At 43.7% G+C, this 25,710-nt stretch overlaps 1 protein-coding gene across 4 annotated transcripts in view; it reads left to right on the top strand.

Annotated features, from left to right (window-relative positions):
- The window catches only part of LOC117755210 (neuropilin-2-like), a 90,780-nt gene that overhangs the window by 541 nt on the left and 64,529 nt on the right, over positions 1-25,710 (top strand). For all 4 annotated transcript variants that reach the window (XM_034574799.1, XM_034574796.1, XM_034574798.1 and 1 more), the window contains exons 1-2: positions 1-571; positions 13,821-14,001. The exon at positions 1-571 is cut by the window's left edge. In XM_034574799.1, coding sequence (XP_034430690.1) covers positions 484-571; positions 13,821-14,001 — 269 coding nt within the window. In that variant the 5' untranslated portion in view covers positions 1-483. The remainder of the gene's footprint in view (positions 572-13,820; positions 14,002-25,710) is intronic.

The following is a 25,710-nucleotide window of genomic DNA, read 5'->3' as shown; positions in this document are numbered from 1 at the left end:
TTTTTTTTTTGCCGGTAGATTCTTCTGATGGTTCCCGGTGAATCCAACAAGTGATTTTTTTTTTTTTACTTTGTTTGAATTTTGTAATTTCCCTCTCAGCCGTGTCAGGTCTGTATCCCCACGCGCGTCTTGCCTGACACACGGACCCGGTGCTGTCGACCCTGAGCACCGACATGGATTTCGCGACTTTAAAAACGTGTTTACCGGACGAACTGCGCTGATTTCAGGCCAGTTTCCTCGACAGAAGACGTGGTGCCACACACACTGACACAGCCTAAACGAACATTACAGTTTTTTCCACTTTGATATTGTTGGAGAGGAGAGCACACGCATTTGTGGAGGAGTTTGGGCACCGGTCGTGTTGCGCACTAGAGAAATAGAAAACTGTGGAAAAGGAGACTGTGGGAAAGGAGACTGTGGGATCACAAACTTCTCACATATTAAAACCACAGAAGAAGATAATAAGTGACTTTTCCCCCACACATGAGAGGAGAGAAGATGGATTTACTCATATGGCTCTGTGGATGTTTACTGGCTTTTCTTTCGCCTCCAGTCAGAGCAGAAGAAGGAGGTAGGTTTTGACACTTTCCCTGCATGCCCGCTTTAATCCGTGTCACTTGTAGGTGCTAAATGGAAGTTAAACCGCTTCTTTTTCCCCAAAGAGAGACACCTCTCACACCCACAGCACCACTACGAGCATGTAAGACTCAGCAGAGACGTTTGTTTCTGAGAAGAAAATATATTTCCCCTTCAAACCAAAATGCGTAATGAGCGTAAAAAATAACATCCTGGAGAAATAACCATTACGAATTTTCTTATTACATGCACCCCCCCTTACATATATTTCCCTTTTAAATAAAATAATGATACATAAAGTGCGGAGGGACACTAATATTGAAGCTTTAGGACATTCGGGAGGGAGACCCCGGCTATAAAGGGCCATTCTCAGAATTGACCCATCTCGCTCGATTGGCGTTAACACCAGAGGTGACGAAGTAAAAATAGAAAAAGTAATAAACTTCTAATGATTGAACTAAATCCTTTAATTGTCCCACAACACCGAGTTTTTATGTATTTGGTGCCACATGTTTCTTTACGCAGCAAACTTTCTAACATTGCGATCTTTACAAATCAAGTATCAGTGTCCCACCCTGATGGTGCTGCTGCTGCTGGCGTCAGGAAACATCTTTATCATAATCTGTGGATTTTAATCTGCTGCTTGATCAACGACTGATCTCCGGAGAGCTATTCAATAATGAAAAATCACTATAATGCTCCTGTTATATTCCTACCGAGGGACTAACTACCGCTGTCAGCTGGTGCGTAAGGTTCAGACTCGGGAGTTCATATGTGACCTTATCGCGCTTGTTCAATCTCAATATGTGTCACTGTATGATTTACTCCTACTTCAGAGTTTTTATTGAAAAGCCTGGCAGCTACTTGAATTTGGTCACGCGGGGCTTGTGGGGTTAGTGCGCAGAGCTGGTGGCTCCGGTAGCCGGGGAATCGGACCGATTCCCCGGCTACCGGAGGCTTGCAGCACCAGCGCCGGTTCCAGCGGCTGCATGCGGAGGTCTGTCACTCCGCGAGTCCGCGTGAGCGATGCGGGGCAGGCTGTCCGGTGCGTTAACACCTATCAGCAGGTCCACCTCCACGCACATGACGTGAGAAACGATCCGCGCTTTGCACTCTATTAAAAGTGGCACGACAGAAAACGGCAAACGCTCGTCGCTCACCGGTCCAATGCGTCTTCGTGCGTATCCAAACAATCTTTACGCACAGGGAGGAAACTGCTCGAGCTTTTCCGCGCAGCACAGACGCGTTTTTAGCTCGCTCGGTTAAACACTTATGTCTGTGGTGATCGAGGCGTCCGTACTTAAATCCACTGTTATGTTACAGGTGGGTATTTATAGGGAACTTGTCTCAGCCAATCCGATCTGAGAACGTGGACTAGTTTTAACCGAATTGTTGTTAATAAAATACAAATTATAACTCATCTTACAGTGGAAATCCCTTTTATGCATTTTCAAAGAGACTGACTGACATCCGGGTTCATTATAAGTAGTAATAATCTCCACAGTCTCACTGCTGCTGTTGGTTTATCATAGGAAAGAGACTGAAGACTTGGCTAAACCCTTTTTTATTACTCCTCAAGGGCCACATTCTGCTCTGAGATACATGTGTGTGTGTGCTAAGGTGCAAAAAGAGGCGACTGAAAAAGTGCATGTGTGTGGAGAAGCTGTTTTTTTGTTTTGATTTAAGGCTTATTCTGGAGGTGAGCCGTGGGGCTTTTTGCAGATCTCATGACTTGGATTGAGTGGCCCGTCTGCCAAATGTTGTTTTGGAGAAACACAGCGTGCAGCGAGAGAGAGAGAGAGAGAGAGAGAGAGAGAGAGAGAGAGAGAGAGCACAGTGGAGGCATATACTCTGCATCACATTTCACCTTGAATGTGAGAAGATATGTACCATGGAGCAGATTGGTCTGTGTGGATATTTCCATGTCAACCCGAGACCTGGCAGTCAGAGCAGGCCTGTGTGAATAAAACCCGCTGGAGCCATGTACCACCTCTGAATGTGGAGGTTTTTCTCTACTAACTGATAACTGCTGCCACTGTATATAAAATGTGCAGCCACTCCTGAGCCTGGTATCTTGTCATTTGATCAACAGTGTAAAGTGACCCATGTTAACAGCCAGTGTCAAAGCTGAGATTCTTATAATGCAGTGAAATTCACATTGGAAACTGGTTTTCAGGGTGAAATGACAAAGTGTTTAAATGTGGTTTCTGTTCCGTCTCCATTAGTCACCATTGTTTTTTGAGCACAATCTTAATTTAACCTAAACCAAGTAGTTCTTCTTATCATGACCTCACCAGTTCCATAAAATAATCTAGTAAAGCCATTGAATAATGTGTTCAGGTATGACAACCTGTTGCTATGTTTTGTTTTTTACTTGACAAAAAAAAAGGTTAACCATAGATTAACCTTAACTTTACCAGGGGGGGGGGCCTCGATCAAGCTCTCCTCGACATCTCCCCCTGCTACACTGAGATCTACTGGAACACACACACACACACACACACACACACACACACACACACACACACACACACACACACACACACACACACACACACACACATGCTCAGCAGCAGGCTATGCACAGGATTGAAGCTTCCTCAGCAGTAAACTTTTAGCAGATGCCTCCGCTCGGGTTGTCTCCGGAGAGATGAGCAAGGAAAGCATCGTCAGACTTAAAAAAAAAAAGTGTATATATATATAGCAAGAGACAGGAGGGAGGGATGGAAGCACAGTGGGGAGGAAGTGGAGGGGACAGGCGGAGGGAGAGCTGTGAAGAAGAAGAAGAAGAAGAAGAAGAAGTGACGCAAACGGAAGACCGATTTTTTAGCCTCGCTGTTTGATCCTGTTTCTTCATTCTGTTTGATCACAGCTGTGCCTGGAAGGGAGATAAACGGACGTAATTGGCCACTCAAGACCAGCTGTCGGCCTCCATAGTGTCTCCTCTGAAATATGCAGCTTGATGAAACAGGCTCGCTGCGATGCTCGCTGAAGTAGGAAGCCAGCAGTAGGATAAATTGCCCCACAGGTATACACCGAGGGCTGCTTTATGAGACTGTTTTTTATTCATGGCTCCCACCAGCCTGGTTTAGAAAGTCTGAAACTGAAGGGGAGGGAATTTCTTTCCCGCATTTTGGGGTGAGAAAGTCACCACCCACTTATGATACAGGTTTCATCAATTCTGAACGTGATTGCACTTCAGTTATTTGTGCTTCAGGCTGCAGCGTTTTTTTTAATCGCCGGGTCATTGTTGTGCAGAATTTAAAGACATTTTACGAACTTACCAGTGTGAGCGTGATTGGGTTTCTAATGAATTTGTTATTTTTCTAGCCTCCAGCTTTTCTAGTCTCACAGAACCAGGTGCTGTGATGCCCCGTGGGGGGTCAGCGCCTTGTAATAATTAAATGTTGCATTGGACCAGGTCATGATGGCATCAATAAAGCAAACCATCCATGTCCTTTGTTCAGAAAAAGAAGAATATATTCACACCCAGCGTCAGCTCACTACATAATAAACCAACTCTGACACAATTGCACAACGTAATCACTTTGTGTCGGGAAAAGAAAATCAATTATGAGCGTGAAATATTACAGACATTAAATCCTATAAAACATGCATTTAGCTGCATTTCTTTCCGCCACTGTAATTTGGGGTTTCCATGTGTAATTACTCAGTGCATATGGAGAAAGAAAAAGGGTAAAAATACAGCAGTATATTATGGCAAGTCAAATAAACTGTAAAAAAAGAGTGAGTGAGTGAATGTTCAATATTAGCAGCAAAGTATATGAGCGGCCTATAAAAAGAAAGGACAATTAGTGAGTATGGAATCAGCTTAGTCTTGTATGTTTTTCTCTGCATTTCCCCATCATTTCATTCTAATTGTTTCAATTCCCATTTTCCCTTCGCTCTTTCTTCTGCGTTCGGATAATGACGGCAGGAAATTATAATCTAAAGTCTGTTTGTGATGCTTCCACGCGACCTGTGAACTCCCGTCCCCGGCGGCAAAAGCACCTCGAGAAACAACAAAGCAATAAACAGAGAAAAAAATGGAGCAGAGGCGGAGGACGGAGGGCGAGAGAAGAAGAAACAATAAAAGATGGAGGGAGTAAAGAATCTTAAATGAGTTTTGGAGCACAGAGGAAAGAAAGGAAAGAAACAGAGAGAGCAGGAGAGAGGGCAATAGTGAAGTAAGAGGAGAGCAGCAGAGTGTGAAGCAGTTGAGTGGAGCCACCTGCAGTAAAGCAACCCAGACGTATTCCTCTGCTCTATCAGGCACAGGAGGTCTTCTGGCTCAAATGTAGTATATTATCAAGACACACACTGGTTTTATACGTCACCATTTTGGAAACATGGATGGCAACAGTTTTCCACAAAGTGTCCATAAATATCCTCTCCATCTCAAACGAAAACAGTCTTTTTACTGTCCTGATTAGACTGAAATGTCTGTGCGCGAGACAGCCGAGCGAGTGTGAGTCTGACAGGTGACACGCTGCCGCCGCAGACTTTCTACAAAACTGATTTCTTTTTAATCATCTCGCAGGCAGCAGGTGTTTTCCGGCAGGTTCTCATGATTAAGGCTCATTCTTTTTTTCAATCTCGTGATTCAGATGGCTGACATCTTTTTTCTTTTTTACCTTTTCCTTTTCTTTAAAGCACATCTGAGTAGAAGGAAAATCCATGAAAATCCAGATTTAATTAGCCATGCAACCTAAAAAAACCAACGGAATAAATAAATAAATAAATTTGGGCATCAAATGAGAGGACATTGTTGTTTTCTTTTCAATTATAACAGTAATGGAGGCCTAACAGCGGGGCCGGTCCACTGATATCAACAACCTACATTAGACAATTAACCCTCTGCGCACTCTCTTCCTTCTCTTTATGTCTCTTTCTCGTCTGTAAAAGGGAAAGGACAATTACTGGGTCCAGCAGGATGTTCTAATTACAGTTATCATGTCATTAGTAAACTGCTAGTATTCTAGTGTCTTCACTGGCCATTGGTAATGACTGGAGTAATTAGGGAGGATGGGGAGATGTGAGGTGTGTGTGTGTGTGTGTGTGTGTGTGTGTGTGTGTGTGTGTGTGTGTGTGTGTGTGTGTGTGTGTGTGTGTGTGTGTGTGTGTGTGTGTGTGTGTGTGTGTGTGTGTGTGTGTGTGAGAGCAGAACAAAGGTCCTCAGAGGAAAAGGGGAGATCGTGGAAATCCTTCGAATGAGACTATTTGCCTGTCCACACTTCTCTTAAAACCTGTGTGTGTGTGTGTGTGTGTGTGTGTGTGTGTGTGTGTGTGTGTGTGTGTGTGTGTGTGTGTGTGTGTGTGTGTGTGTGTGTGTGTGTGTGTGTGTGTGTGTGTGTGTGTGTGTGTGTACCAGCTAAGCCTTCTGTGTCCTCTGTAGTCCCTCCAGAGCAGTGCCGTGCGAGGCCACACGTTGTTTTCCCCTTTCTCTCTCTCTCCCTTCACGCTGAATCACCCTGTTGTTCCTCTCTTTTCATGGCGCCTCACCTCTCCTTTATTGGCGCACTCTGTCTCTTTCTCCACACCTCCCCGTGTCAGTGTTTTCCCTCGCTCCGATTAAGAAACCTCGCTCACCTTCTGTTTGGTCTCACTTTCGCAGCGGTGGGAAATCTCTTTTACTGTTTCACTCCCTTGTTGTTGTTGTTTCCCCTCAATCCTTGCTTTCTCAGCCTGGAAGAGAATAAGGCTCAATTATGGAAGTCTAGACAAAAAGACGAACAACCTACTTTGTGTTGTTTGAACCTTTATTTCTGTAGAATTGATTGGCCGATTGGAGGATACGTGTTCTTACAAAACAACAGGAACAGACAGTTGTAAACCAAACTCAACAAGAAGTCCTGGTTGTGTCATCTGAATTATCTTCAGGTTTATCAGAGCACTTGACCCGATGTCCGTTGGTTTAAATAAAAATGTAGAAATAGAAATGCATAAATAACACAATATCAAGTTAAGTGGGCCTGATAGAAACATATAGAGCGTCAAAAACAGGCAGTAATAGAGGGGTCTTTAATATATATAGTGTTTGTCTGTGTGGAGAGGCTGGGGTAGACTTCACCTGTTGGAACATTATCAAGCTGTTCTTATATTTGTGACAGTTTTAGAAGATATAGACAAATGATATCAGGGGCGTCGCATCAGAAAAACCCTTATATGTGTTGTTCCAGAGAGAATGGACACACTAGGTATTAAGATGTTTTACTTTTGAAGACTTGTTGAATATGATAGAGAAACAAACTTGGCTGTTGGTTGAGAGGAAATAGTTTTAATGTACTTTGTAAGAAAGTGTTTACGGGACTGATATTAATGAGCGTGTTAATTTGGTGCAGATCCAGAATTATAAATCTGGATCTAGTGAATTTAAAAGTGGTTTCCTAAGGGGACCGCTGGCGGAGGTACGGAAAGTGCTACTCTAGTTTAACCTGAGACTCTTTCTCTCCAGTCATTTCCGAACATCATTTTTTACCTCCTTTCCTTTACACTCTGTTGCTCGTCCTCTCTCTCACACACACACACCGTTCTGCTTCAGTTATCTTTTCAGTTTATCCGCTGCCGCTCTCTCTCTGTCAAAGATCTTTCGTTTCTCTCTCTACCTTCCTGTACTCCGTCCTATTATCTCTCTCTCCTTTCTAAATCTCCGTAGGTCACCTAAGGTCTCTGCTCTCGAGCGGAGCAGCTTGTTCTCTTGTCAGTTCTTTTTCTGTATCACACACTCATCCTTTATTTTTTTTTTCGAGTCCTCATCTCTCTGCTCTCCAGTTTCCCATCATTCTTTGTGTTTCTCAGAGCCTTTGTAGTCCTCCGCCATTCCCTTTCTCTATTTTAACACACACTCCAACAAACACACACCGTTCTCTCTGTAATTTTCCACTGTGGCTTAATGCAGGTCACCTGGAGAAAAGCACAACCCCACCTGTTTGTGTGTGTGCGTGTCTGTGTGTGTGTGTGTGTGTGAGTTGTATTTTTTTGTCCAGTGAGCTGTTCTGAGCTGCTGACTTTCTCTTTTCAGATGATGAGAGACAGATGTTCTGGCGTTGCTCTCTCCCCTTTCGCCCTGCTCTGCCTCCTTCTCCCTTTCTTTCTCTCCCTCTCTCTGTCCATTCCTGAGGTTTGTCGGGTCTCGGTGACTAAAAAGCTCCTTGGTTTTGATCCAAAGAAGACATCTCGGGCTGTTATTTTCAGTGTTTTGTCGGAGTCATACAAAAGCTTTTAAAACTCCAAATGTGTGTGTATTTCCTCCGTTTAAGGTAACGGTGCCTGAAGCATTTTGTGAGTGCTTCGAGATGCCGGAGCCAAAAACCATCCTCCTGAAAACGCACCGCAAATTGTAAAAATGCCAAGAAATCAATGGAAGAATTAGCATTTCTTTCCCCCTCGGGCTTTGATGCAGATGTTCAGAGTCTATTGATTGGATTGTTGGATTCCGGGACCTGTTTCCTACGAGGTCAAAATGATGTGACTCACTCTACTGTTTTGAGTATTGGGACCAGTGTTGGTGGATAATGAGCTCTCTGGTTAGCTGGTCAGCTTCCTCACTTTCATACAGGAACACTAAAAACACCAATGCTCTTCTTACTGGCCCGCACCAGTTGAAATGAGCAAGGGTTATGCAAAGTTCCCCCGGATGAAGAAAATCGATCTGGATTTCGAAAAGTGTCTCTTCAGGGTCAAGTCAGACTCGGAGGGAAAATGAATATGTAAGAGAGCTTAGAAACAAGGTCAGAGAATTTGCATCCGGGTCTAACAAACAAGGATAGTTCCATTTTGCAAAGCAGCTCCACGTTGAAGCGTGTAACGCTTGTGACTTTGTGCGATTGTTTTGTGTGCCCCCTCTGCTGTGCATGCATTTCCGTACACGTTTTGATTTCCACCGTATGGGTGGATCTGTGTGTGTCTGTGTTGAGGTATGTGCATGTGAAGGGAAAAAGTTGCTGAATAGGTGTTATCAGGAGGCAACACTGAACGTGGCGTAGAGCCATAAATAATGCAGCGACCTGTCTCATATCCCTGCTTGACTGCTTAGCATCGTTTACTGCTGCTTATCCTGGGTGTGTGTCTCTGCGTGGGTATGTGTGTGTGTGTGGTCTGAACCCATTGATGCCTCAGCCAGAGGGGGATAAGCGATGTTCAGCGGTTTGTGTTTGTGCATTTTGTTGTGAATATGTGGTCTAAATACAACCACTCCCTGAAGATCACACACGCCGATGTGGTTGAGAGAGAAGCTGCGTTGTGTGAAGTCCGGGGTCAAGAGCAGGGAAGGGTTGTCGTCACTGAGCGACAGACAAACAGAGACGGAGTAAAGAAAATTGTGGTGTTTTAGATGTGTTGTTTTTTGATTCATCTCGTAAAAGTACCAACTCACTACAGACTTAAACACAGTCTGTGGTGGACTGAAGCAAGAACCTGAGCTGAGCCTGGGTATTGTGCTTCAGTGCAGTTTTACTCATTCTCAACTTGAGTCATTCCATGTTGTGTTGTTCATACCTATTCGTTTGTCAAAAGCAAAGTTCTTATGCTTTTAAGATACTTTTGGGCACTATGGCTTTTACTGATAGGACAGAATGTAGGTTTGAGAGAGAGAGAGAGAGAGAGAGAGAGAGAGAGAGAGAGAGAGAGAGAGAGAGAGAGAGAGAGAGAGAGACTCCACCCATGCCCCCCTCTGTAATTACTTTCACATTATAATAATTATAATAATAATACTGTGTATGTATACAACATTTTTTCATAATAATGTGTATGTGTAATATCTACAACAACTTGCCAGCATATAACTTTTTTACAAATCAAACTACACAAAAGTTCATGAATTAGGTAACAGTAGAACTGCGACATAAACATGAATACAATGAGACACTTACACTCTACTATGTCGTGTCCAAGTACATTTTGCTGATACTACTGTAGAACTTATAGTTGTGAGTGTATTTTAACATTGTAGTGCTTCTGCTTTTACTTGAGTAAATGGTCTGAATAATTTAGGTAGGCGGCCACCTACGTATGCAGCTGCTTGAAGCAGAGAATCGTACAACTATACTAAAGTTAACTTCTCAGATCACATTTTTATAGCTTTTGTCATAATATAAAGAAGTTGTGAGGACATTTTACTCACAGAGGATTCCTTTAGGCCTGGGCTCAATGCAACATTGCTAAAAAGAATAAAATCAAGTGGGGTAAATTATCCTTAAAGGCTTGAGGCAACTGCAACCCCTTTATTCTCTCCTTCCTCCTCTTTTCTCAACCCTGCAATCATCTGCATTAAGGCCGCTTCAGTTCATCTTCTGTCACTCTCCGTCTCTCTTAGGTTTACCTGTTTGATAATTCTTGACATGAATTCAGGCATTTTCCCAACTCAGCATCTCCACTGTCCTCCAACTCGCCCACTGCACTTTCTCCGCAGCGTACAGGTCAGGCTGCCGGAGAGTGGAATACCAATGAGCAGCTATAGATTCAGTGTTGGATGGATGTTGCATTCAGACAGGTTTCTTGGTTTTAGAAATAAAGACAGCAGTTAGCTGTTCTACCCAAAAGAAAAATGTTTTTGTAGGAACTTAAAATAATTGATAATCTGCACCTCAGCATCATATTATTGTATGTATACATCTATAAGTGTGTATGTGTGCACCAATTGAACAAACAATGTCACATTCACTTAAAATTCAAAAGATGTTTGTGACACCCTTTGCCTTGTTTGGATGTGATAAATGAATTACTTTGTGTGTGTGTGTGTGATGAGTCCAGAGATTAATGGACCCTTGAAGCGGAGTAGACACAATACTTCACACACACACACACACAGAGCATCTGCCTCTCTGTCACACCGACCATGTTCATTTGACGCTTGGAGGTGCTGTCGTCATCGGCTGCATGCCAGAGGTGAGAGGAGAGGAGGAGGAGAAGAAGAAGATGAGGGGGAGTCTGAAAAAATTAGAAAAGTGGAAGAAAAGACGAGAGTGATACAGACACAAACCTGCTCAAGTAAAAAGTTGAAGAGTGATAATAGATAAATGAACAATAATCTCGAATATAGTCTCAAAAAGAGTGTTGTATCTTAGTGTTAGTTATCTAATCCAGCCACTGTATATCCGCCAGTTGGCTGTTGGAGTCAGATATAGGCAGAAGTAAAGTAAAGAGTGAAGTAGAAAAAGAAGAACAACACTCCACTGCCTGTACCAGAGTCTTGTGCAGGGACTGAATCTTATAAAATCATGTTTTGGCTCTTATAGTTCTCGACCCACCCCGATAACAACCAAGCTGCAGAGCATTAAGTTATTAGTTTGTTAGATTTATCGAACAATCTTTAGTTTCTCCCCCTTGCGCCGCCTCTCTGCATATCCCAGATTTTTCCGGCGGATACAGTTTGCAAAGCGCTGTGCTAAAAGTGGTGTTTGGCTGATGCTGCTGTGAGATTCCAGAGTGGTTAAGCACTAATCCAGGTGGTGCTGAGATGAAATGCGTCTGGCCGGGTTACATAGGCCCTGTAACTCTATTCCTGTTTTACTGAATGTCACCAAGGAGATTGGAAACAGATAGGAGGAGACAGACAGGACTAGTTGGCTCACAGCATGAGGGGGGGGGGGGCAGACGGAGATAGAGAGATAGAGATAGAGGTAGAGATAGATAGATAGAGAGAGATATAGAGGGGTGATCACTAATTATTTGCAGACAGGGTGAGGTAGATAACAGATAAAGCTGCCCCAGTGTCTGACTGACCCACACCTCCCTCTTCTCCAGCCGACTCTGAAGTGCATGAGTAAATATCAATCAGTCCACGTGCCTGCGTACAGTAGCTGCAGCCACGACACAACAAAATGTGATCGTCAGCGTTTCCTGGTGTATTTGTTTGTCTATTTGAATTTGTTTACGAAGACTGCACCTGATAAAGTGTTTATGCCGTGCGTGCGTGCGTGTGTGTGTGTTAATGTTGAATGTGTACAGTTACTCCCTTTAGGAGGATAGGTTTACAGTAGCCGCTCTATTTATAACATTCAAACATGTTGTATTCTGCTGAGTAGTTTGACTTGGCTATGTCACCCCACTCAGCACAGTGGCAATAAATAATAAATACAGTGGCTGGTTTTTTTATCAGGTTGGTGTTTGTAGAGGCACACTGAGTCTGAACTGACAGAGGAATGATTGTTCGAATGCAGAACGGGGGACAAATGAAACAAAACGCTGTAAATTGAGTGAAGGAAACAGGACGACAACAGGCAGGAGAGGTCATGGAAAGGTTTGACGAAATGAATCATGGCCTTCGCAGTCACCACATCTCAAACCAGTTGAACGCCAAAGGGAGACTTGTGCAAAGACCAGTTGGACAGCTCTTTCCTCCACCACCACCGTTTAGTTTTTTATCTCTCCAGTAGATTTCAGAGAATTGTAGAATCAATACCAAGGTGGACTGAAACTGTTTTGGCAGCTCACTGGGGCCCGGCACCTTACAAAGATATTTTGTGAGCTTCTTGTGTGTTTTATCCTCTTTCTGTGCTTCCCAGCGAGCAGCAGACAAACATGCTGCTTTTATTAGAGTGACCATCATGTCCCACCTCCGAGACTCTATATAAAGATGGACGACATGACTGCTCCTTAAAAGTGAAGCCAAAGTGTCTCGATTGCCCCCTGATGACTGAAGTATAAGTCATTAACCCCTTGGTGGTAGATGGGACATTGACATCACATTTGTCATTTGGGGTAGTTCTTATCATACTGATGTTTGTTCGAGTGCTCCTTTGGAAAGTTTGGTTTTAATTAGTGATTTGATGTTATAAAAACAAGGTTAAATGTCATGATTGACAGCTGAGACTGACCCGTGATTGGTCAAACATATATCAGTGGACATGGGTACCACAGGTTCATCCCCCACTACTGTGCACACTGCCTGCTTTCGTATCTTGGATATTTTGGTGTCAGTTCTGGATAGTGGGAAGATGAATATACACTCTAAAGCCGAAATGTACTAATGCAATCACTGTACCATGCAGACATATCCCCTGGATATTGTAGTTCTTTCAAAAGTAACAAACATTTAAGATACATATATTTCTAAAATAAGTCATTTGTCTGCAAGTGCTGAAAGACCAGACATTATATCTTCCGACGTGTTATTTTGTGGATGTTAAATGAGCAAAGTGAAAAACAGTCTCCTCCAGCAGATAGAGGCTCAGATGCTGCCATTATGTTAGAAGTGCTTGGCCTTAACAAAGACGGATGTCATCGTATGTCCACCAGTATGGTTTAGGTTAAGGTTTTTTTCCGGATCTTAAACAATGACAGGAGTTCAGCTCATGAAATTGGCTGAGTAGTCAATCAAACCGAGCAGCCAGCGTGGTGCACAATAGAGGCCATACAGTGTAATACAGTGGGGTTGTGTGTGTTATGTCGGTGGGTGTCACAGATATATATGAGTTACCCGTCCATGTGGGGCTACATCTGCAGCACTGAATGAGTGGCATTGTTGATGACATGACACAGATGTATGACCACTGACAAGTGGATCCGCTCGCAGACAGTAACGGTGGCATCTGGTCAGCTCTGTGTGTCTGTGTGTGTGTGTGTGTGTGTGTGCGTCAGTCTTGGGTCAGAATGGAGTCATTGTACGTCATGATGCTACATTGACCTTGACTCCAAATTCACAGAGACATCTACACACACACACACACATCTGTGTTCCTCACATCCTGTCTCTGCAAACACAACTCTTATCTGCATTTTATCTGTTTTGCCTCTTTTCCTCCTGTGTCAAATCATGAATAATGAACAAATATGTATTCGATTTGATTTGAATGACTTCATAGAGCGCGTTGACGTCCACCTGGTCAGTCTCGATAAGAAAACAACGTTGACCCTGTTGATGCTCTAGACTTTTATCTGCTGTTGTGAGGGAAGTTATTATAGCGCCATGTTGATATTGGTGGCTTATCTGATTGGTCCTCCTTTGTTTTTGCCAGAAAGTTTTCTCTTTGAATGGTCACTTCTTGCCCTTTAGCCCCCCCCCCCTCCGATGTTCTCAACGTCTCCTGTCTTAGTTGTTTTTCATCACATTTTTAAACACTAATCAGTGACCTTATTCAGTATGTGAACCACCTGAATTTTATCACTTTAACCCTATTATAAAGATTTCCATATTTTACCCAAGGTGATGTCGTGGACAAAAGCAAAACAAAAACATGTTTGTGCGTCTGCTTGACTTTCTGAATCATCTAATAACTTCCCCCTTCTCTTTCCCCCTCACGCAGCGTCTGAGCCATGCGGCGGCTTTTTAGATGCCAGCGATGCCGGATACATCACCACACCTGGCTACCCGCTGGAGTACCCGCCCCACCAGAACTGCCGCTGGGTCATCACGGCCCCCGAGCCTTCGCAACGCATTGTCCTCAACTTCAACCCGCACTTTGAGATAGAGAAGCTGGACTGCAGGTAAGGAGACGTGTGCTGGAATGGATGGATCGATTTTAGATGAAAGACAAGAGATGAATGGAAAAACAGAGAAAAATAAAAGTATGGATTAAGAGATGTGAAGTTGCTCGGAGGTTGGGTCGAGGAAGTGTTCTTTTACTTCGGTCTCTGCAGAGTTTCTGTCTCCACCAGCTTGTCTCTGCATGTGTGAGAGTTGTTGGGTGCATTTGGTGAACTTCAGCCCACTCTCCTCCTGTTTTTCTGGCTTTTGCTATCCCATAATAATCACTCTGGGACCTCCCTCGGTCCCTCGCCTCTAATTATCAACGTCTAATTACAACACATTTACTGTTCCGGGATGGTTTTCACACTTCAAAAAGAATTAAACACAGATTAGAGGATTTGTTGTCCAGCATTGTGTTTGGGCTGTTTGGCTTTTGTTGCATGGTGAGACTGAGAGAGCGGCAGGCGATGAGGCAGACAGAAAATCAAACAGCCACAGTGAGGGAAGGTTACACAGGCAACAAGCTGTCAGAAAGTTTAGAACAACACACATCTTAATAATAGCACAGCACCATTGAAAACATGGCTATATGATGCATCAGAGAGGAATTTGACGGAATATTAAAACAACAAAAAAGGATTAAATGATAACAAATATATGATTAGAGGGATTATGGAGCATGTGAAATGGTTCCTGGCCCAGCTCACATAATCCCCTTTAAACACAGACTCACAGGTTATGGGCTCAACGTTTAATAAAAACAAGTCTGCTATGATTTTCAATAGCCGCCATACAGGAATCAAAATGTTGTAACCATGAAACACAGTTATTAGTAACCAGGATGCTTGTATTTGTCCTGAATACATAGATTTGAATAACCATATCCCGATTATGATCAATACCAGGATCAGCCTCATAACTGGGATACTAGTGCCCCAGTCACTAACCCACTCTGAGAGACTGTCAATCCATCCTTCACATCAGAGGCACCACTATTTCTCTGGAATCTAATGGGCACTATGAATGTATGGGGCTGCAGACGCAAACCCACTGTCACAGGCAGGAGGGTCAACACTCAAACACACACACACACACACACACACACACACACACACACACACACACACACACACACACGCACACTTTTACCCTATCTCCCGAAACGTCCCTGTTCCGGTGCTTTCCCATCAAGTTATTAACATTTCAGGCGTATCAATTATAGATCGTCAAATTCCCCCACTCAGATGTACCAAAATCATTCGGACATTTCTTTGTTGGAATCTAAGCATCAATATTTCACCGGCTGGCTGTTTGTTGAAAGGCTGAACCGTTGGAAAGGCCCACTGTGCTTTGCTCTGTTTTCCTTTACATCTGCGCTGCGCTGCGTGGGGGGGGGGGGGGGGGGGGCACGGCGCTTCTTCTGTCTCCATGTACTTGTCATGTACGCTTTACAGTTCTAATGCATGAATCAGTTTGATGCATTAGATCTTCTCTCTCTCTTTCTGGCTGCATCCTTCGCCCTCAGTCGTCCATGTTTTCTTGTTACATCTATTTAAAGGCCAGTCGGTTCCCAGGGGCAGAGAATCTGGTTGAACCCCCAGAAACAACAGGCTCTGATTTATGAATTATGCACATACAGTATTTGTGCCTTTATGTTTATGGTCTCTTACTTTTTCTTAGCTTTTATTCCCGTAATGACGAGTCACATTTTTTAGAGAAGCGATTCTTCAAACTTGTGTGTGTGAGAGTGAGATATTCTCAGTGTTGGTGGCAACATCTCCAGCCTAATAGACTGTTATTTACAAGTGACCCACAGCACAGAGCTATTTAGGTCTACAGGCACCCAACGCTGCGAGTGAGTTAGTGTGTGTGTGTGTGTGTGTGTGTGTGTGTGTGTGTGTGTGTGTGTGTGTGTGTGTGTGTGTGTGTGTGCGAGGGGTATGCTGAAATTGAGCTGTTAGGTTTCGGAGGGCAGAGAGGCCAAAGAGAAGACGCTGACTGAGTGTGTGTGTGTGTTGGGGACGTGGGTGGGTGGGTGGGGGGGCAGACATACGTACAGTATGTGGTCACCCAGTGATTGTCAGCAACAACCCTGACACACATGCGTAGGAACGCACACACGTATACACCAGCGGCTCCGTCTACGTCTCCTGCTGTCAAATATCGTCTTTCTCTGGTCTGTCTCTAATTGTTAACCCATTAATATCTGGCCTTTTCTCAGGCCCCATAATTAAGAGTGTATACCTCTGCAACTACAGGGTCTATATGAATAATCATGTCAACAGTCTATAAAGTTAACACCTGTGAGATTTCTGCAGAGGTGTAAGCATCAGTAAATGAAGATTGAACACAAAATGAAAAGTCCGCCTCAGAGATTCAACATTTTAAAAGTGAATATCCACTGTGAAATAATGCAGTTGTAGCTCAAAAACCTCTTGTAATCCATCGCACAACATGTGAGCATTATCTGGGCCACGACAGAGGTTTCAATCAACAATCATTTTGAATCATCAAATCGATGTGGTCATTAGTTCACACGCTCATTTTTCAAGCTACACACGGGCACACACTCATCTTATTGGGACGGATGAGTCATCTATACAATGACTTCGTCTGCTTCCGCTGTGTCTCTGTTCATCTCATCAAAAACTCAGGAAACAGTTTAACACAACAATCATATCAACGCATCGGCTCACACACTCTTGCACTTGCACAAACACCACTGCCCCTCAGACGAGAGTTGCTTTATTACCGCAGGTCGCGATAGTTGAGGCCATCTCATCTATTTCGGCCCTGATTGGAATTTAAAATGGTAATCTGTAATCTATAATGCATCACATTTTGTCAAGCGCTCCTCTGGCTCTGCGGGCGAAATCGATGGAGAGGTGGTCACAGAGAGAGAGAGAGAGAGAGAGAGAGATGTTTTCATTAAGATTCATATACAGTGGCCATTAAAGTGCAGGGAGACAGCTGAGGGAGGGGGGGCGAGGCGGAGGGCATGTTGGTGCCCCTGCTGAAATGAACATCTCCACGGCTCATCATTAGTCACCATGACTTCCCTTTGCCCATCACATGTCACGGCTCCACATCCGTCCATCACTAGAGACAGGGCTCACTTATCAGCCGTATCTCCTGTTCTTGTGTGTCTCAAAACCACATGATGGACGGATACAGAGATAGAGTGACATTTCTATGGCTATGGTCAAATGTGTATGAGTGTGTGCTTGGCCTTTTGGGACAGATGAAAGGAAGAGGTGGAAATATGATATTGTCGTTCATTATTATTGGACCGTTGCTTTGAAGAGATAATTATTATGCTGGCATGTTATTGGAAATGGGAAAGGTGATAGTTCATGTTTATTTGTATTAGTACATTACAGAGCAATGGGTCACATGTTTGTTGTCGAGGTGATACTTACTGCTTCTGTCATAATGGCTGTTTACCATGATGAATGCTGGTTATGATTCATATATTGATATTGAGACTTGAACTAGAGTGAAAAGGGTGCAATGCTATTTTAAGGAACTGTCGCAGGAACAGTCTCTGATATGAACAAACACAAGACAGTGGATTGACAAAACACAGAGACCGAGACTGATCAGAGGAAACAGACTTCAAACACGACTGACAAGTAAAAACACTCATTTATTTTAAAGGGCCCAATTTTTATTGTTTTTTTTTAAATGCTTGTGAATTATCAGCTGCCAATTTAAGTTTGTAAAGTTACATTTTGCCATTTAGCTTGTTGTGTATATTGTGTACTTTCATTTGTGGTTATTACAGTCGATGTCCCTTAGCTCCTCACCGAAACTAGAGTAGATAGTAACTTAACCACAAGTTGGTTAAGTTGGTTATATTTTGTACCCATTGGCCTACACATCTGTTTTGGTGCAGGACTGTGACACACACAGTACATGAGAACAGTCAATCCAGAGCTCTAACCATGAAAATGACATATCGAATTCCTAAACTCTGCACAGTCCAGTTCTTTGACAGTATTTTTACAGTGCTTAAGTACTTTTTGGTATTCACAGAAAAGAAGCGAAGCAATGCTCTTTCCTGAATTTAAATCTCTTTTATGCAGAGTCATCTAACAGAAAGTGATTCTCCATCTGGTAAAATTCTAACGTGGTTAAGATCAGAGAACTATGACAGAATAGTTTTTTTAAGTGTGTGAAGCCTTTAAAGGCTGCGGGTTGGTTGTCTACTTCACATTTTCCTCTTAGCTCACTGCCCTGCTCTGTCTCTGAGAGCAAGATCTCTATTTGGACTGTCTGGAAAGAACACACACGGCGGCTCAGGGAAAAGTGCAGCGTCAGGGTCCGTTGAGGGCAGGCTCAAATCATCCTGACAGCTACCTCCTCTCGCTCTCCTCTCCTCTTTCCTCCTGGCTCTCTCCCACTCCTCACCCTCTCTCGCCTTTTACTCCTCTCTTCCAATCCTCACCCCTCCCGTCCCCCTCACCACTGCCCAACGGACCCCATCTATCATCTTTCATCTGCTCCTGCGGCCTTCCCCCTGTCCCACCCTCTGTTCCCTCCTCCTCCCTTATTCATCACCTCAACTCTCCCTCCGTCCCTCCTCCTCTCTCTGGTTCTCTCCTTCCCTTCCCTCCTCGCCCTCTTAGCTCCGCAGTGTGCCAATCTCTGACAGCCTAGGCTAAATCATTATTCAGCATTGCATATGAGAATTCACCGGCAGCGAGCCAAATGCCACACTCTCCTCCCCGTTTGCCCTCTCCCTCTTTAAAATGCACCTATTCTTCTCTCTTTACCATTTATAGACATTTCCTCCGCCTCCATCCATCTTCATCTTCTTTTATCCCCCAGTCCGTGTCCATCCATCACTTAAATTCCTTTTCTATATGTCTATCACTTTTTCCTCATCCCCTCTTCATTCTCCACCCTCTCCAGTTCAAGTCAAGTCAGATGCTTTCTGTAATAGCGATATGAGAAGCATATCTGAAACGTAAGCGTGCTCAAACAGGTGTAGAAATGCACACACAGGTGCCAGCGTTTTTTTTCTGACCTCTAAAATAAACTCGTACACAGTGGCCATGTGACTGTGGAGGCAGACAGGCAGTTTCACGGTGATGTGGCTCACACAATAAGTGGAGTAAAGCAGTGAGTTAAGAAGTGATTTATATGACAGAGAAGCTGCAGTCAACGATAATGGTTTCACTAATGATTTAGACCTTGTCTTTGTATTCTGCCTCAATCAATCACTTAACTTCACGCTATAATCTCCTCTCCTCTGCTCTCCTCTCGTCTCCTCTCCTCTCCTCTCGTTTTCTCTCCTCTCTTCTTCTCTCTTCTCTTCTCTTCTCTTCTCTTCTCTTCTCTTCTCTTCTCTTCTCTCCTCTTCTCTCCTCTCCTCTTCTCCTTTCCTCCCCACACACCTGACTAGCAGGTGAGTGTCCTGTGAGGACACGACAAAGGGAAGGGCAGCGGGGAAAGGTGATGTGATGTGACACTGGCCCGAGGGCAGGAGGGAGGAAATAAAAGATGGAGGTAGAGATGAGGAAAGTATATGACAGAGGGACGAGCAGCATGTGGAGTGACAGTGGATGTTCAGTTGCCGGCTGTGGGCATTTAGCAGCTGCTGCATGTTTGAATTAGCATCATAGTGAGTGTATCAGCAGGGGAGTCATACGTCCAGACAAACATTTCCTCATGCAGACTGTTACCAAAAACAGCACAGGAGCCACATTCAAGCCATCAGCTGAATAAATGTATTATAGTAAAAACATTCACCTGAATAAAGCTTATGGTCCCCCAACTGTTCATTTGTAAGTAATACCTCATTTACCAAAATTAGAAGGTATACCCAGTTTTTTAAAACATATTCCCATCACAAGTAGTGGAGTTTAACTTTTTTCCCCCTGGTGCGTCATGTGCGACCTCACGCACTGACCCAGGTGACACGTTTCCATCACTGCTGATCAGAGCCGGAGCCGATAAAAACCAGTGTCTACTGCAGAGTCATTTGACCCTGGTGTGAATGCAGATTGAATCCATTCCCAATGTGGACAAAAGCCAGGTGCTGGTGGGTGTCAGAGGGGTTTTTGACCCAGGGAAGGGGGGGGGGGGGGGGGGGGGGGGGGTTAGGTCAATAGCTATTGACTGGATTCAAAAAAACAAAAACGTTAAGAGGTCATGTCAGAGTTGCTTGCTTTTTTCAAATCAGGTTGTAGATTGTCTGAGTTCCCAAGAAATGTGAAATTTTTTTAATTGTTCAATGGCAAGATAGTTTAAGAGCCCCCCGGCTCTCTCTCTTGCTCTCTCTCTCACACACAGACACACTCATGTAATAATGATAATATCAGTGCTCTGATTTACAGACGCTCCCTGAGGCCCTGAACGTCCGTCTGATCAATGTTTGTAACTGTAATGACAGTAAGTGTGTGTGTGTGTGTGTGTGTGTGTGTGTGTGTGTGTGTGTGGCCGGGTGGGATGGTTGGCTGTGTTTGTCTGTGAAGGACTGACCCTGATCAATGTGTGTTAAAGCCATAATGAGGAATCGATTGGTTGTCCTGGAGACTGCTGCAGCACACACACACACACACACACACACACACACACACACACACACACGCACACAGACGCGCACACACACGTACTGTCCGGCAGTAATAGGCCTATTACTTGATAACAGTTAAGTCAGTCATCCTCCTCTCTACACTCTTTATTAACTACTTCAGTGACAGACTGGCCGTGGCTGCTCGGTGTGAATGTTGGTATTTTATCCGATATTAATGGTCTTCTGTATTAATTGAATCAAAATGTGGCAGCGGCTTTGACAGCATTGATTAGGTGTTGATGTGAATATAAAGAACACTATTTAAGACATTAGCTTTCTTATATTGTGTGATAGTAACTCACGAGAGAAGCCAAGGTGGTTATGTTTTTGTCTGCAATTGTTTGTCAGGTAGTCAAAATTAAAATGTGGTTTCATAAGGGGACCGGCAGGGATATGTGCTCTAGTGAGCACCATTCTACTTTTAAAGTCCTTTATCTCCAGGGATATGTACAGGAACAAGAAGTAGGAGTAAGTGATAAAGACTAGAAACAATCCCTGATCTACAGCCTGTCGTGCCTTGTGGGGATTATCAGTGCTGCTCGAAGCATCTTAGTCAGAGGGCTTGGCTGAATCTACCACCTCTATAATTGTTCTTGTCCTGACAGACCAACTTTACTTCCCTGGAAACCACCATAAATACCTTTTATGGGAATTTAGCTTGAATCACGTTGTGTCATTAGTTGACTGGCGCAGGAGAGAGTTGGTGCATGTGTAATTTCTTGTAAACGGTTTCAGTTCCTATAAAAATGTTTGTGTGGGGCCACCCATGATTTCACTTCCCTCGCAGCGAGAAGTACACGAGATGATGGCATGGTGGGAAAAAGAAAAACAATTAAACACAGGGAATGTTGTCCCTATAAATAAATACAAAAAACACTGTTGGAAATTTAGTATAGTTTCAATTCAGTTCAGTTCAAATTATGATTAGACTTTCCCTGCTTTCGCCACACAAACTTGATCATTGAGAAAGACGACATAACACGTCCAAGGAATTCAAATTTGGATGAATTAACAACTTTTGTCCTTTATGTTTGAAGAGACTTTAATCCTCTCTCTCTGGTTTTCACATTGTGCCAAACGATCACACATTACTGCGAGTCTGGCCTGCTGTCAGCTTTCTTTAGTGTGTGTTTGTGTTTCCGTGTGTGTGTTTGTGTGTCTACAGTGCAGACGCTCTGTCTGCGGCTCAGGGCACCCCCGATGTTTGAAAGAAATGTGCAGGTGTAAGAACACAACTCCTCTCTGACCTAAAGGGAGAGAGAACGTGTGAAAGGCAATTAAGACCCAGGCAGAGAGGAGTGTCCGTATCTCAGCCGCTCTCTTGGTTCCCATCAGAAAAAAAGACTTTAGAGAGCCACCCACCCCCAAAGCACACAAACATAAATCTCACATCATGTCAGTTCTTTGACATCCACATGTTTGCTAGTCTACAGTTCCACTTTCACAACTCAACACAAACCATGAACGCTCAATCCTTCTGTACGACCTTAACTTCCCGTGTTGCAGGCTTTGGAACAACTATTTTATTTTATCATCATTTCCCTTCATGCGAGCAAGGAAAAATAAAAACCCAGTACACAGCTTGTTAACAAGCGTATTTTGGGGAAAAGTGTGGGAGAAACAGGTTCAGGCTTTTTGTACCTCCCTGTGGCAAGCCTCGGCAAATCACTGATTGGCTGCAGTGAAATATATTGGGGGAGCGGAGAGAGAGAGACAGATGATGGGATTAAACAGTTTGTTAGGAGCTGTGTTCCTCCTACACAGCGACAGATTGGGAGCCTCAAACCCTCCTATAGATCCATCTGAGTCCATGGCCGCAGGCTCCGTGTGTGCATCAGTGTAGTTTACGTGAGAGACGGATGGTGTGTGTGTGTGTGTTTGTTTGTGCAGGTGTCTTGTGTGTGTGAGTGTGTGAGTGTGTGTGCTGACTTAGAACAAGCAGCAGGGCTGTGGGGAGCGATGGAGGGACACCTGTCTCTGTCTGTCTGAGGGGAGGTGTTGGCAGAGGCGAGTGCAGTGTCATGTTCTCCCTGTGACGGCATCAACCCTGTGATCGTTTTTGGCTTCGTTTTGTCTTCACCTGACGAACGAGCGCTTTTTCTCAAACGCTCTCCAAAGTGGATAAAAGCTGCCAGGTCGGGGTTTTTAACAGTGGACGTGTCAGGCTGCACTGACACTGACTCACGAGCTGCGTAACTGTGTAAAGTGCAGCAGCCAAATTTCCCTTGGCTCTAACCCGCTCTATGATCAGTCACTTTTAATGCTAACAAGGCCAATCCCGCTGCACAGCTGCTGCTGTTAGCCCGTCTCTATGTTTATTGTGTTTGCTGATTTGTGATCATACAATAATTATATGATTGATGTCAGCACTCTGAGAATAAGGCTACAGCCACACTACTATGCTTTAGTTTAAAAATAGCGTTCTGTTTACTCCAGAGTTTTGGCTCCGTACAAGTTTAATTCCTCTTACATACTAACAAGCCTGAAAATACATATCACATGACCATTTAAATACACTGGGCGTGAGTGTGCTGGTGTAAAGTCATGTGCGTCCTGCTGGACATGGGAACTGTCGCCAATTTCTCAAATAACATCTCGTCTCCTACACACGCAGGATGTTGTATTATTGTAAAATACAGAATTTTACTGCACATCAGCTGTTGGCAAAGACAACAGGGTCAGCAACACTTATAATTGATTATCCATGTTGCGTTCTACACTTGTGGCCGAGGCTGGTTGTTTTCTTATGTGACAGGAGCCTGATGAATAAAACAAAAGCTACGTCGTGAACCGTAAAGTCTGTTGCTGCCTGTCCAAACTAAAACACAACAGAGTTTTCAAACTAAAACAGGGGCCAGCAGCGTTTTCCCAATGAAAAGGTAATAGTATGCATGTAGCCTAACTGTCTGCCTGGTTAACAGGTAGCAGTGTGAGCTCTGATCAAATCACAAAATGAAATACAGCAAACACTATGATTAGAGCTGGAACCGTTTCAAATGTGTTTAGAATGGATCTCTCTCTGTAGCCTGTCTGTCTTTCCTTCTCCCATCAGCACTGTTAATACAACACAGTTTTTAAACTCAAATATTCACAAATTCAAAAATTCTCTCCCCCCCAACCTCCTCCTCTGTGTCTCCCACTCACTGGCTCCTGGCCACTGGTTATGTGCCCGACAGCACATTAGAGAGAGAGCTACAGATGGAAAGGGGGCAGAGGGAGAAAGAGAGAGAGAGAGAGAGAGAGAGATCGGTAGGAAGACAAAGAATGGTTGGGGAAAAAAAGGGGAAAGTGATGAGAAGTGAAACACTGAGAAATAATTATAGGAGTAGTGAGCCAGGAGGAGGAAAATCTTGTCCGGATACCAAAAAGCCGTTAAACAAAGTTGTCATTTCGGAAAGGAGGAGGAGGAGGAATCTGTCGCTGGGACGAGGCGGCGTTCTCATGGGAAAATATGACAAGTACACGCGCACACACTCACACACACACACACACACGCACGCACACATGCACTGTGACAGCTTGGGTCGTAATTGTAGTGATAGTTTCCACGCACAGCAGACAGAAAACATGATGGGAGAGCTGGTGTCGTACAACCCTCATTATGTCGGGAGCGTTCTCACCTGTCAGAGTAAAACACACCCGCTGTTATGAAGACACTAACAGACTCATCTGTGTACTTGGCAGCAGTTTGTGAAGCTAGTACTGGGCTCAGTAGTCATCCAATACACTCCTGTTGTCTGCGTTTTTACGCCGCACAAGACAAGATGTATAAGATCTGGGCCGAACGTAATTTAACCCCTAACAATCTGATCGTAGCTGCCATTTCTATACTAACACCAACACTGCAAATCAGATAGGTAACACCTGAGGAAGGGGGGTTGTGTAAAACTTCTCCTTGGCAGTGCAAATACACTTTTTTCTTAAAATACAGTTGATATGGATTCTTGGCGTCTACAGGAGGAAATAACGTTGTTTCACAATCTCGTAGCTTGTGGTGAGTCTACCTTGGATGGTTAAAATCATCATGGCTGATAATCAAAATCTCTGTTCAGAAAATGAACGAGATTTTCACTTGTGTAACCGCACTGCTGAGCTCTATTCATGAGAACAAATAGCTGGTCCCCACTTGTCAAACCACTAACTCTAGGGTTCTGACTTGTTTTGTTTGTTCCAAGATTAACGGCTGGGGTTGAGCACGTCTCCATGACATGAACACAAGCCAATGTGATTTCCTCGTAAGTGAAAAAAAAAAACCTGCGTATCGTGTGTGTGTGTATTTTGGCTTCTGGGTTCCGCATAACTCTGGACGCGTGCGGACAAATAGTGAAAAGATTAACACCCCTTTTATATGTTCATGTATCTTTAATGTGAGCAATACCCTGTGCTTCACTTTTATCACCTCGCGGTACATGATACCTTCATCTGTTGACGCACCGGGAGGTCCTCTGTCAACTGGCTTATTATATATGATGTATTTTTAAAAAAGTATATTAATGTTGCACCCAAAGCACACTTCTGTATGGAAGAGACAAAATACTCTGAGTTGTTTTTGCGTAATTATCTGATTACTTTAGAGAAATGTAGAAAGCTCAGTATCAGAGCAATTCACAGTTCTGTGACCAGAAGTGATCGATTCAGAGTCCGTCGATAGTTTGTTGCTTCGCTCCCTAGTTGAAATTGAACTCATTTAACTTGGAATCAAACGTCTTGTCCTCCTTGCTGCTCAAGGAATTTATTCCTAGGAAGCTATTTTAGAGGCAGGCAGGTGGGTCTTTGGTATCCAGACACAGAGGCAACACTCCTGCTGTGGCTCTGGAGATAGGTCCAAACATTTGGGGTCAGAAAACATGAAAGAAACAGGAATAAAACAGGAATAAAAATAGACTGAAGTCTGTTCCTTCCTTTTAAAGAACAAAACAGTCGCTGGTTGACTTTTTGTTACTAAGGTTTGATGTTTAGCAATAGTAATATATGTGTAATGACGTATATATAAGTAAGCAGATTTATTTGTATAGCGCATTATCATACACAGAGGTCATTAAATGTGCTTTATAGAAAAAACATTCAAAACATTTAAAGAAAAGTCTGATTAAAGTGCGGTAATAAGTGTTTAATATAAGTGATATATACTTATATATATGGACAA

Source organism: Hippoglossus hippoglossus, chromosome 21 (assembly GCF_009819705.1).
Source record: "Hippoglossus hippoglossus isolate fHipHip1 chromosome 21, fHipHip1.pri, whole genome shotgun sequence".
Taxonomy (NCBI): Eukaryota; Metazoa; Chordata; class Actinopteri; order Pleuronectiformes; family Pleuronectidae; genus Hippoglossus; species Hippoglossus hippoglossus.
Note: the sequence above shows the minus strand (reverse complement) of the source record. Positions and strands in the feature narration are given on the sequence as shown.